A 12,877-nucleotide genomic window follows, 5' to 3' on the forward strand; every position below is an offset into this window, starting at 1 on the left:
TAAATGTGTCAAGATCATTCGCTTTACTATTCTGGACTATTTTCATCCTAATAAATTAAATTCGATACATTTACTTTAGTTTTTAAATAAGCTATTTAGTGGTGTTGGTAAAAGGGTGAAATACTAATTATAAGATTTCGTTAAAATTTACCTAGCAAAAAATAAAAACTTTTCAAATCTGAAGATATGACATGATTCTGCACATAGAACTACATCATTAATACCATGGGCCGATTTTTCAAACTCAAAAAAAAAAAATTCGCCTCCGTATGACACACCCTAATGCCACATTGACGTTCCAGGTTTTTGGTTGTAAAGGAATGTGTGAGAAATTTTTGTGAAATGGTAATATTAAGATATTCTTATGGTCATGGGTGGGCTTGGGATAAGTTCTATAAAAAGTTTTCTTAGTAATGTTTAGGCATTTGTCTATGAAAGATCTAGGGTATTTAAGGTTTGAGCCAATATTATAGATATATTTATATTCCTCATCAATGAATTCCGGACTGCAAATTCTCAAAGCACGTAAAAACATTGTTGAAAATACTGACTGTTTGACTCTATTATGGTGGGCAGAATAATAATGAATGTATCAACACACATTAGTAGGTTTTCTATAAGTACTAAACTTAAAAGTGTTACCTATTCTTTGTATCAGACAGTCTAGGAATGGCAATTTACAGTCTTGCTCAAATTCCACAGTGAATTTGATCGAGGGGGCTAAGTTGTTAAGTTGTAGCAGGAAAGCTTTTAGGTCCTCATTACATGGCCAGAGACATAATACATCATCAACATATCTAAACTAGACTGCTGAATGTGGTAAAATATTACTTTTATAGTTTCTTTTCAAAGAATTTTATACATTGGTTGCTTAATACAGGTGAGAGTAGATTACCCATTGCCATACCAAATTTTTGAGCATAATATTCTCCATTGAATTCAAATTTACAATCCTTAATACATAGTTTGATGAGTTCGATGAAGTCGTCTTTCGAGACGGGCAATGAAATATTAACCAGGGAATCTATGAGGAACTCTAGTAAATCATCAACTGGGACCTTTGTAAAGAGTGTTGTTACATCAAAACTGACCAGTTTAAAATCATAATTAATGTGTAAGTTATTGAGTTTATCAACCAAATCCATATTATTCTTGATATTAGAGTTAGAAATGTCTGTACTCACCCGTGAAGATGCGAATTACACGAAAGCGCTTAGGAACTTCGTGTTTTCTTCTTTCCTTGTGGTTATCAGCATATACCTTGATCACGCGCACGTACAGTGATTTACTTGCATATATATATATATATATATATATATATATATATATATATATATATATATATATATATATATATATATATATATATATATATATATATATATATATACTGTATATATATATATATTAGGGTGGTCCTTATTTTTCAACTTTGGAATTTTTTACCACAGACCCTGCTAAAAGTGTTCATTTAGGACGAAAACATTGTGTGTAGAGTTATTTTTAAATATATTAATATTTAGAGGTTGCTCAAAGCTGTCAAAAATTAAGTAATTGATGTAGTCGATTACTTTGTAGCCGATTACGCTCACCACTAGTACGTCGCATTTGGCACGATTGTGGTGAGTTTTTGCTGGTCGTGATTGATGATTGGGGAAATTAGAAACAGTTCTGCAGAGTATTCTCATTATTAATTTATATTAATAGTTAATTTCTTTATTCCTCAGGTCAAAATTTCTAATGCAGGAGTAAAAACACGAGGAAATGTGCATTTGATAAAGACATTATGTGATGACATTACAGGGGCTAAGTTACCTTCAAACAGGCAAGTGTTACAGTATTTTTTAAGCCTGCATCGCATACAGAGAAATTCCATCAGAGTGGCAGCTGGGGAAGTCACAGACAAAGTTTTTCAATTTTGGACAAAAGCAAACATTCCCACACACCACAAACCAGATTGTGTGAATCAAGTACACAAAATGCTTGATAAGTGGAGTAGTTTGAAAAAGAACTCTTCAAGAAAGATAGAAACTCAAAAGCAGAAAGAAAAAGAGTTCACTGATACATTTGAAGATCTCTTTGACATTACACATGTGAATGCTTTGAATATGATGACAGTTCAGGAGGATAAGGATTTCTTAATAGCGCAAAGAGAAAAAGGGCGTCGTGGGGCAATGTCATCTCTTGACAAAGTATTCCTGAAAAGACAGAAACGACGAGAAAAAACTCGCAAGAAAGCAATGAAATGGAAGTTGGCTGCAGACAGTGCAGAGGAAGAAGCCAAAGAATGCCAGGCCATCGTTGTCTTGGACAGCAGTAGTACGTCTTCTTCTGAGGAATCCAACCCAGTTCCTGGGCCATCAGCACTTCAAACTCCACTTACTGTGAAGAAGCGTGGGCGAAAAGAAGTTCTAACTCCAGAACTTTCTGCAGCATTAGATCGGACCAAGTCCTCAGATAGAATGGCCATGCACATTGTCACCCAAACTGCTCGGAGTCTGGGCCATGATGTCAGTGAATTGATTCTGAATCGATCAAGCATCAGGAGGACACGTCAGCATCATCGCAGTAGCAGGGCAGCTGAAATCCTTTCAAACTTCAAACCAGAGTCAGTTTTAATTGTTCACTGGGATGGTAAATTGATGCCTGATTTGACGGGGCATGGGGGCCATGTTAACAGACTCCCAGGTCTTGTCTCAGGCAATGGCACCTCCCAACGTCTTGCTGTTCCAAAACTTCCCTCTGGTACCGGTGATGAACAAGTAAAAGCTGTTGTGAAGGCTTTGCAGCAATGGCACATTGCAGACATCGTGCGTGGCATGTGTTTTGATACAACAAGATCAAATACTGGTCACCACAAGGGTGCGTGTGTCAAAATTGAGCAGTTGCTGGGTCGTGATTTGCCATATTTTGCCTGCCGCTACCATGTACTAGAACTTGTAGCTGAAGCTACTTTTGAAGCTGTAATGGGGCATTCAGCTGCTCCTGACATACAGCTGTTCCGAAGATTCCAAGCCAAATGGGAACAAATTGACAAGCAGAAGTTTGAAGACTCCTCCACCGACGATCTGGCAGAAGAATCGGTCAGAGCTGGTATTGATGATCTAACCAACTTCATTGAGAAGGCTCTATTGGAGACACAGCTTCGAGATGATTATCGAGAGCTGCTAGAGCTGGCCTCCATCTTCCTTGGCACATAACCTTCTCGGGGAGTACGATTTTCTGCTCCTGGTGCAATGCACCAAGCACGATGGATGGCAAAGACCATTTATTCCTTCAAAGTGTGGTTATTCCGTTCTCAGCTTAAGATTACTCCAAAGGAGAACAGAGGACTAAGAGATTTGTGCATTTTCTTTGCCCGAATATATGAGAAGGCTTGGACAACTGCTCCACTTGCTGCAAAGGCACCAAAAGGAGATCTGATGTTGCTTAAAGCTCTACAAGACTACGGTACCATCAGCGATGCCTTATCAAAGGCAACTTTCCACAAAATGATGAGACACCTCTGGTACTTGTCAGAAGAGTTGGTTGCATTGGCCTTCTTTGATGACGATGTTTTCCCAGCAGTGAAGGACCGCATGTTGGAAGCTATGAACATCGTTATTGGAGAAGAAAAGCATGTTAAACGGGTTACAATCAATCCAGACACACTCCAAGTGAAGAACCTATATGATTTCACGACAAAGAACACAAAGTAATTTTTCAAAAAGCTCAACTTGAATACGGATTTCCTGGCCCTCCCAGTAGAACAGTGGAAAGATGATCCTGGCTTCCAAAATGCAAAATCCAGTGTACAAGCTTTGTCTGTGATCAATGATCATGCAGAAAGAGGAGTAGCCTTAGTCCAAGATTTCTCAGGCCGCATCACCAAGGACGAACAGCAACTGCAGTGTTGCTGACCTCAGGAAATCATTCGGTAATGCCCTCAAGCAGACCTTACTGGGCGACAAAGAGTGAGACTGGTCCTCATGCGACCCCTGCCTTGAGCAGCTAATACCCACTTAGACTAAGTGGGGGGAGGGCCCAGGCTTGGGGGCTAGGAAATGATGTGTTATGAACATTAAGCATAGACATAATATTGTTGAATTTCATTTGACTTGAGCAACCTCTAATTATTAAGATATTTAAAAAAATATTTTACAGGCAATGTTTGCACCCCAAATGAAAACTTTTGACAGGGTCTGTGACAAAAAATGGCAAATTTTGTTTTTTGCCCCAAAATAAGGACCACCCTAATATATATATATATATATATATATATATATATATATATATATATATATATATATATATATATATATATACACACACACACAGGGGGTATATATAGAAGTGGTAAAATTGCATAGCAGTAGCATCACATTTTTTTCGTACAAAAGGTATTTTTTCATCTGTTGTTGATTTAATACAATTAGTAGTAATGCTCTTGCTTTGCCGCAAAATTAGTGAAATATGCCTTACCCTATCATAACCTTACCTAACCCTACTTAACCTTTAACTAACCTAACCTTTACCTGACCTAACCTTTACCTAACCTAACCTTAACATGCCCTACCTAAACTAACCAAAATTTACCTTACTGTACCTAACCTAACCTTTCTATTTTTATAATCCATTTGCAGAGATAACACTGGTCAACATAAAAAAAATTCTCATGGTTCTGGATCAAAACAGTCTGATTCTAGTGTAATTGTATGTGCTGAACTCAATTATGACATTCGTCATTCCAGAACCAGCATATCTATATATTTAGTGTGCCATGCTATTCATACAGTAATTTATATGCTCATTGGCTCCACTTATGCAATTATTTTGTCCTGATTTGTGCTTTTTTGTTTGTTTCAGTTTGCTGATTCATGATATTGCATATCTACACCTGCATGATTTGTAATTACTCTGAAATTAACAAAACATGGAACGTCGCAAGTGTGTGAACGGTGTTGACAGTTTTTGCCACATATGTGGTGCCTTCACTCCTGGTAGCCTCAAGAAACCAATCACAAAAGCTGTTCGACTGAACTACAAAAGTTACTTCAAATGTCATTTGGGTGACCAAGACAAGAAATGGGCACCTCCTGTAGCCTGTAAGTCTTGTGTTAACCACCTGAGCGAGTTTATGTGTGGTAAACGAAGTTCAGGAATGCCGTTTGCTGTACCAATGATATGGCGTGAACCTAAAGACCACAGTAGTGACTGCTACTTCTGTCTCACAAATATTAAGGGAATAAAAATCAAGACACGAGGCAAGGTACAGTACCCCAATATTGCTTCTGCAATCCGACCAGTACCGCACAGTGCTGAACTTCCAGTCCCAAATCCACTGACTGAACAAGAATTGAGTGATTCCGATTCTACCTCTACCTCAATGGAAAACGACTACCAGGATGACTCTGAAAATACCAGGCCTAAACTATTTACTCAAGAAGCGCTTCATGATCTCATCAGGGACCTAAACTTGTCAAAAGAAAAGGCTGAAGTTTTGGGATCCAGACTAAAGCAGCGTAACCTGCTAGAAGATGGAGTGCATATCACTATAGCGCGTTACCGACATAGACAGCTGTCTGCATTTTTCAAGATGGCAAACAACCTTTGTTATTGCGAGGACGCAGTATCTCTCATGCAACAACTCTGCAAGTCTGAAACATACAAGACAGAGGATTGGAGGCTGTTTATAGACTCAGGAAAAGACTCTCTGAAAGCTGTTCTTTTACACAATGGCAATCAGCTTCCATCTGTCCCAATAGCACACGCAACAAAAATGACTGAGAGCTATGAAACAATGAAAATTCTGTTGGCCGCTATAGAGTATGAGAAACACCAGTGGAAGATATGTGGCGATCTCAAAGTCATCAGTTTACTACTGGGCCTTCAAAGTGGCTACACAAAGCACATGTGCTTTTTGTGCTTGTGGAACAGCAGAGCTGATGCAGAGCACTATGTGAGAAAGGATTGGCCGACAAGACCAAGAGATGCGCCTGGAAGGTTTAACTGTGCTCACAATCCGCTTGTAGATCCAGAAAAGATATTTTTGTCTCCACTGCATCTAAAGCTCGGTTTGGCTAAAAATTTCATCAAAGCTATGGATCAATTCTGTGCTGGGACTCTATACTTATCTCAGAAACTAGGTGGTGTGGTTTCCGAAGCCAAGTTGAAAGCAGGTGTCTTGAATGGACCACAAATTCGTATACTAGTTAATGATAGCGAATTCACCAAAACATTGAACCCACTGGAAAAAAAAGCATGGGAATCATTTGTCAATGTGTCAAAGAATTTTCTTGGAAACTATCGTGCTGACAACTACAAAGAAATCGTAACAACCATGCTTCAGAATTATCATGCATTGGGAGCAAGGATGTCCTTGAAATTGCATTTTTTCCACTCTCATTGAATTTTTCCCAGGTAACCTTGGAGACGTTAGTGATGAACACGGCGAAAGATTTCATCAAGATATCGCCATAATGGAGAGCAGATATCAGGGACAATTCAGTCCTAATATGATGGGCGACTATTGCTGGACACTGCAACAAGAAGAGAGCAAGCTGTACAAGAGAAAGAGTAAAGTTCAGAAGCACTTTTAGAACTTCATATTTTGTCATTATAAAGGATTTGAACTTATGTTTTTTGGTACAATTTTTTATGAGCTTATCTGTGATAGGTTTAAAATTGTATCTTGCATGACCCGATAATGTTACTATATTTACTATTTTTTTAGTCTTTAAGAAAGTAGGTCTGATGGTAGAATGAAACATCCAATTAATATTCATTAATATGAAATTAGTCATGAAAGCACAGTCACATGAGATAATCTCATCTTTTGCACGACACGTGATGGAATATTAAATATTTGTACCAATTGATTTTTTTATAAAACCTGGTCTGATAGGACAAAACAAACATCAGATTCGAATTCAGCAATATGAAATTAGTTGTGTGAGCATGATCTCATATGTGAACCATTTTGGCTGTTGACCAGTGTAATCAACACCTCAACCCGCCAGGATTCCGGCCCACGACTGTGACGGGGGAACTCTACCTCTGGACCACCAGGATACAAAAAGCAGTCCTAGACTCTGCTATATTTCACACAAAGCCCCCATTAGAGGTTCATGGCGCCATAAGCTCGTTGAACAGGCTTTGTGTGAAATATAACAAGGTCTAGGACTGCTTTTAGTATCCTGGTGGTCCTGAGGTAGCGTTCCCCGGTCACAGTCATGGGCTCGTGGGCCGTGGGTTCGAATCTTGGCTGGTTGAGGTGTTGATTGTATGTAAAAGTCCGCGTGCTTTATTGGACTAATGAAATATATATATATATATATATATATATATATATATATATATATATATATATATATATATATATATATATATATTTTGTGACCAAAACAGACCCCCACCTGCGCAGATAGTTGTTTTAGCTACTGTACATAAAATATGTTTTGTTTTGTTCTTTGGAATATAAAATGAAAAAGAAACAGCCAAGATTCTTTTTTTCGATAAAGGATTAAAGGAAAGATTTCCTTATTCCTAAGTCAATGAGTTGTTCGAGTGCTTAACTATCTATTACTTATTAAAGACACTTAGATCTAAACGTTATATTCTTGTTCAGGCGGAGAAAAGGTTAGAGAATCTTACAAAAGAAAAGTTCAGCAACAAAACTAACGTGACGTTGTTGAGGATGTCAGTGAGAGCATCAAGAATCACTTCGGTGGTCAGTTCCTCCCACTGTAACGAGTGACCCAGGCCAGAGTCTCTCGCCCTCAGAGCGTTCTTGGGCTGGTCACTGAATAATGGGAGGGCGAGGAGAGGTTTGGCGTGGTAGATGGTCTCCTGCAGGCTGAGGAGTCCACAGTGAGTGATGAACACCTTCACGTTGTCATGAGCTGCAGTACACAAGTTATGTCAGAGGCAGGAAGGTTATGGTCTAATGTACTTTAGATTGACCCCTTAATCAATACACGGGAAAAATACTAAAGTTTGCTTAAAGAAGAATTGGTTCCAGGATATAATCCTACAAAATCATCAAGTATTTGTCTATTCACAGAACCTAAAACTGTGTTGACATTGATGTAATTGGTCATATTTAAGTATTAAAGAGTCGCCGTCTGTATGAGGACTTGCTGATGGACTAAGTAAAAGTCAAGAAAACATGTAAACATGTAATAATTTCACTCTTACTAGACATATGTGTAGAGGACATTATGATTTGACAGCCACACCTTTAATTGACCTGGATGTTTGTCACAGAAAGGAAGTGAAATGGATACGATAACGAAAACATAATGTATGATAAACATAAAAGAAGTAATTTTATAGTGTAGTTAGTAAAAGGAAATAAGGTGTGTCACTTATATGGCCACAACGGAACATATTTTACAAAATTCTGACAAACTGTACAAAAAAAAAAAAAGATGCAAGTGAACCGTTGGATGGACTTATACAGAGGGCAACAGTGACAGCACAAGAAGTAGTGGGTTTTCAACAACAAATATCCCAGACTAGACTCACCGAGAACATCCTGCTGGGGGAGCCACTTGCTGATCATCACGTTGTCGGGGACGTCCTTCAGCTCTCCCTCAAATTTCCAGATGACCCGCTGAGGTAACCTGCGGAATACCTGGAGGAAGATCTGCTGATACTCAAGTGGCAACGACTTACTGTCCATCACAGAACCCAGACTGAAGTAGATGACGCCCGCAGACCCAGCGCCATTGATCCAAGATTCGAGATCCTGTAAGACATCGAGTTGTAGTCAGCCAAGTTCTGGACACCAAGAATGTCCAGGGGAAGAAGCAGGAAGCTTTTGTGCCTGTCACTGTTATATTTCCAGAAGGAATCACATTACTAACAAAGTATTTACAAAGATGTTCTGATCGCTCTGGACAATACAATAGTTTTATTTTCTCGTAAAGTACACTCAGTAACACAAGGTTGTAACATAGGATTAAGAAGATCTGGAATTTGATTGGCAGTAATTGGCAGACAAATAACCGTAAGGGCATTTACTAGAGAAGGTCACAATATGGGCAGTACGTGACCTCCAGCAGTAGTAGTTACCTAAGCCACCCAGCAGGCGTATTAGCTGTGACCTCCAGTAGAAGGACTTAATGAAGCCTCAAACAGAAGTACTTAATGAAGACTCCAGCAGGAATACTTAAGTGAAACCTTCAGCAGGAAAACTTAACAGTCATGCAGCCGAAGTACCCAGTTGAGCCAAACGGCATGATCAGCAAAAACCATACCTGTGGCATGCAAATGAAGGCTTACCTCTGGTATGGAGCAGAACACCTACCTGTGGCATGTAGTAGAACATTTACTTTTTTTTTTTACGGGCATTAGCCCACCCGGGCACAGGTCATTTTTAATGACCCACATCAAGGCCTGGGGTTCGAAAATATAATATAATAAAATAATAATATAAAATAATTATGATGATGATGATGATAATAATAATAATAATAATAATAATAATTGTCATAAAATTAATACAAATATATATTAAATAAATAACAAATTATAATAAAATAACAATAATAAGAATATGAATAAGAAAATTAGTAACAACATTTAAATTAAATAACAATTATAATAAAAAAATTAATAAAAATTTAAAAAAATTATCAATAATACCCCCAGTAATAAGAAAGAGCCATAAATATATACATAAACAAAAATGAAACGATATATGTATGTTGTGTTGTCCAAGTAAGAGAAACAATTGAGACCCAGCAATTGTGTGTAAATGAGGCAGAAAGTCAGATCAGCAACCTGGGACTTGGTCACAATTTTTGTGATGCCATATGGCAGCAGGGTCTACCATTAGACAAAACATTACGCTTCTAATATCTTCCCAGGCGGTAGTACCTCCGTTTGATAGCTGCCTACTTTCCTGTGGCGTGCAACGGAACACATTTACCTGTGGCGTGCAACAGAACACATTTACCTGTGGCGTGCAACAGAACACTTACCTGTGGTATGCATAAAAACACTTACCTGTGGAAGGGGTTTACCGGGACGACAGTGCATGGCGCCCACCTCCACCTGTGAGGGCAGGAGGGGCAGCGCCTTGTCCATGGAGAACTGAGTGTTGAGAAGCACCAGACTTGTGTTTTTCTCCAGGTCTAGCAGCGGCGGTAGGTCCGGGAACTGGGCTGAGATCTGAGGAAGGGCAGACGTTCAGAGAGCACAAGCCTCAATACCTTCACAATACCTAAGTTGTGGCTGTGAGAGACCCTGATCTAACCATCACACTATACACCTACAAGAATAAAACTCTTCAATATGAGAGGGAAGGTTCCTGTAATGTGTGTTTCGTAACCTCTGTGTTGTATATTGTTCTCTTTCAGTAGATAATAATTTACAGCTCAGTGATCTTTCTGCCATAAACAATGGACATGCCAGGAACGATAATTAGTTTTTTTCTCTACAGTTACACACGCAGACAGTGTGATATGTCAGCCTATCAATGCCGTCGTCGGAAAATTTACTGACAGGTGCAAAACTCACCTCCTTCTGTATCGCAGGCACGGTAACCCAATTTCTGTGCATATAGGAATATCCCACTTGCGCAATCATGTCCATCAAGAGGCCCCATGAAGGTATCAGAAAGTGTCGTTCAAACATGGCATTGGCGAGATAGATTGGGTGGAGGAAGTTGCCCAGAACAGCACTAAATAGCGGGTCAATATCTCTTGTAGACACCATGATGAAGGGGACCTCATGCACGAAGGGATAAATCATCTGCAGGGAAAATATTGTGTGTCATCAATGTTTTAAAGGTGGAGGTAATAGTGAAGTCGATGGAAGACTTCACAGGCATCAACAAGTGATACATTAACGTAGAACAAAGTTAAAAAATTCAATAATCAAAAGTTCTTTCAAAGTCACACAAATCTTGAAGGACTAAACTGACCCACACTGAATAGTCTGAGGAGTTGTTTTAAGATATTAATAACACCCAAAGACTCATAAGAGGGGGTAAACCTGAATAATCATAATGACCATAAATACCTTCACTACAGCGAAAGTGACACCTGAGATAGACACACTTACCTAAATGAATAGAAGAGTCAAGTTACATACGATCATATTAAGCTGTGGATGAAATTGAAGCTCTTTTCCATTTAAGACACTTTGTTAAATATAACACTGATTCCAGATACAATTTTCTTGATGACCATAAAACTAAAGCGAACTTCACTCATTTAATTGTACCTATGGAGAACAGAATCACTGACCTCACTGTATCTATGAAGAACAGCACTACTGACTACTTTGTATCTATGGAGAATAACACTACTGACCTGGGGGGCCAGTGGTAGAAGCGATACCGTTCTTACCTCGCAAGCGAGATGTCACGGGTTCGATTCCCGGGCCGGTGGAAGTTGTTTGGACAAACTTCCTAGCCCCCATTAGTCCCTGTTCACCTAGCAGTAAAGTAGGTACCTGTTGTAAGTCGAAAGTTGCGAATTCGTATTCAGGGAGTTGTTGGAGCTTCCAATAACTTGATGACATAAACCACTGACTCTTCAGGCTTCTACGCCATAAACTCATGAGACATAAAAGCAAGCATGAACTTCGCATGCTTCCCTGTTGGGCGCTGTAAACGCTTCTGCGCTTCACCTTACACAAGGATGTAGGGGGGTGCCCACTAAATAATAATTAACAAAAATAAAATACTACTGACCTGATTGTATCTATGATGCAGAACGATGAGATCAAACTCTTTCCGTCGTCGGTAAATATCTCTTACCGATGGCACCTTGTACAGCTTCCTGGCCATGACTATTTCGTACTCTTTTAGGAATTCAGCTGTTTTCGACGACCCTTTCAATTTGTTCATAAGGTCGCTCTTATCAAAACTGGGTCCCGGAATGCCGTGGTTAAATTCTCGGATATTTGGATGTTTGCAAGACTCTGTGTTGTTGGTAAGCATCACTATCTGTCGAGACAAAAAAAAATGGAAGTCGATATGTGAGGCTGTCTCAGATGAGCAATGCTGAGATAGAGAAATCCGACCGTAATAAAGATTTAGGGGTAATGATAAGAAGGAATCTCGAACCAAGACAACAATGAGTATTTCCTCGAAACAAGGCTAACAAAGTACTTGGGATCACACAAAGGAGTGTTAGTTACAAGACTAGCGAATATGACCTAAAGTGCAGTATATCTTGCACTTGTGAGACCTCACTTGGATTATGAGGCTCAGTTTTGGTCACAGTACTGCAGAATGGAATGGATATCGAATCCCTTAGAAAGCATTCGCAGGAGGTTGTCCATTCTAATCCTAGGTATTAGGATCCTTGAGCATAGAGAAAGATGAAAGCATCTAAATTTGCATTTCCACGAGAAATGCAGAGTGAGGGGCGATATGATCGAAATGTGCTGAACTCACTAGAGGAAAGATCACTGCCGATTTAGCTTCCGGAGATTAACTGAATGTCCAATCATCGATAGTGTTAGTTGTGAGTAGCTCCGTGCCTCTTTGAAGGCTGAGCTAGAGAAGGCCATGCACGAAAACTTGAGGTTGAAGAAAGTGATTGCGAGGATGAAGGAGAAAGATATGAGACGGGGGGAGTTTGTGTGTGACAACACCACAGGCCAGTGGAGGGTGATGAGGAGAGGAACTATGAAACTGGTGATGAAAAACGTCAACAAGGAAATGACAACAGCTAAGTGGACTAACTTGTTTAGTGCTTTAGTAGACGAAATTGAGGGTAACATAGTCAAGGACAAGGCTGACAAGGAAGATGCGAAAACCTTTATTGTTTGGGATTCTCAGGGAAGTTACCTAGATCGAGCTTTCTGTGGTAAAGACAGAAATAAGATGGAATTGTGTTTGCCAGGAGTTAGGGTGGGTGATATAGTAGACAGGATGGAC

The 12,877-nt window shown here is 39.3% G+C and overlaps 1 protein-coding gene across 1 annotated transcript; it reads right to left on the reverse strand.

Moving 5' to 3' along the window:
- Nucleotides 1-6,494: 6,494 nt before the first annotated feature.
- LOC121868181 (UDP-glycosyltransferase UGT5-like) lies at nt 6,495-11,935 on the reverse strand. Its single transcript, XM_042368489.1, has 6 exons — nt 11,684-11,935; nt 10,504-10,737; nt 9,991-10,155; nt 8,506-8,728; nt 7,661-7,880; nt 6,495-6,518 (listed from the first exon to the last, which is right to left on the reverse strand). Exons 1-6 carry the CDS (start codon nt 11,930-11,932, stop codon nt 6,506-6,508), a joined length of 1,104 nt encoding a protein of 367 aa, XP_042224423.1. The 5' UTR covers nt 11,933-11,935; the 3' UTR covers nt 6,495-6,505.
- Nucleotides 11,936-12,877: the final 942 nt, after the last annotated feature.

The sequence above is a fragment of the Homarus americanus genome, unplaced genomic scaffold (assembly GCF_018991925.1).
Source record: "Homarus americanus isolate GMGI-L3 unplaced genomic scaffold, GMGI_Hamer_2.0 scaffold49794, whole genome shotgun sequence".
NCBI classification, from domain to species: Eukaryota; Metazoa; Arthropoda; class Malacostraca; order Decapoda; family Nephropidae; genus Homarus; species Homarus americanus.

Excerpts from the sequence above, each read along its gene's own strand:
- LOC121868181 (XM_042368489.1), bottom strand. The coding sequence starts at position 11,932 with ATGCTTACCAACAACACAGAGTCTTGCAAACATCCAAATATCCGAGAA. Across the intron at positions 10,738-11,683 it reads TGCATCATAGATACAATCAG|ATGATTTATCCCTTCGTGCA; the intron begins GTCAGTAGTATT and ends TTTTCCCTGCAG. Across the intron at positions 7,881-8,505 it reads CCCCCAGCAGGATGTTCTCG|CTCATGACAACGTGAAGGTG; the intron begins GTGAGTCTAGTC and ends TGTGTACTGCAG.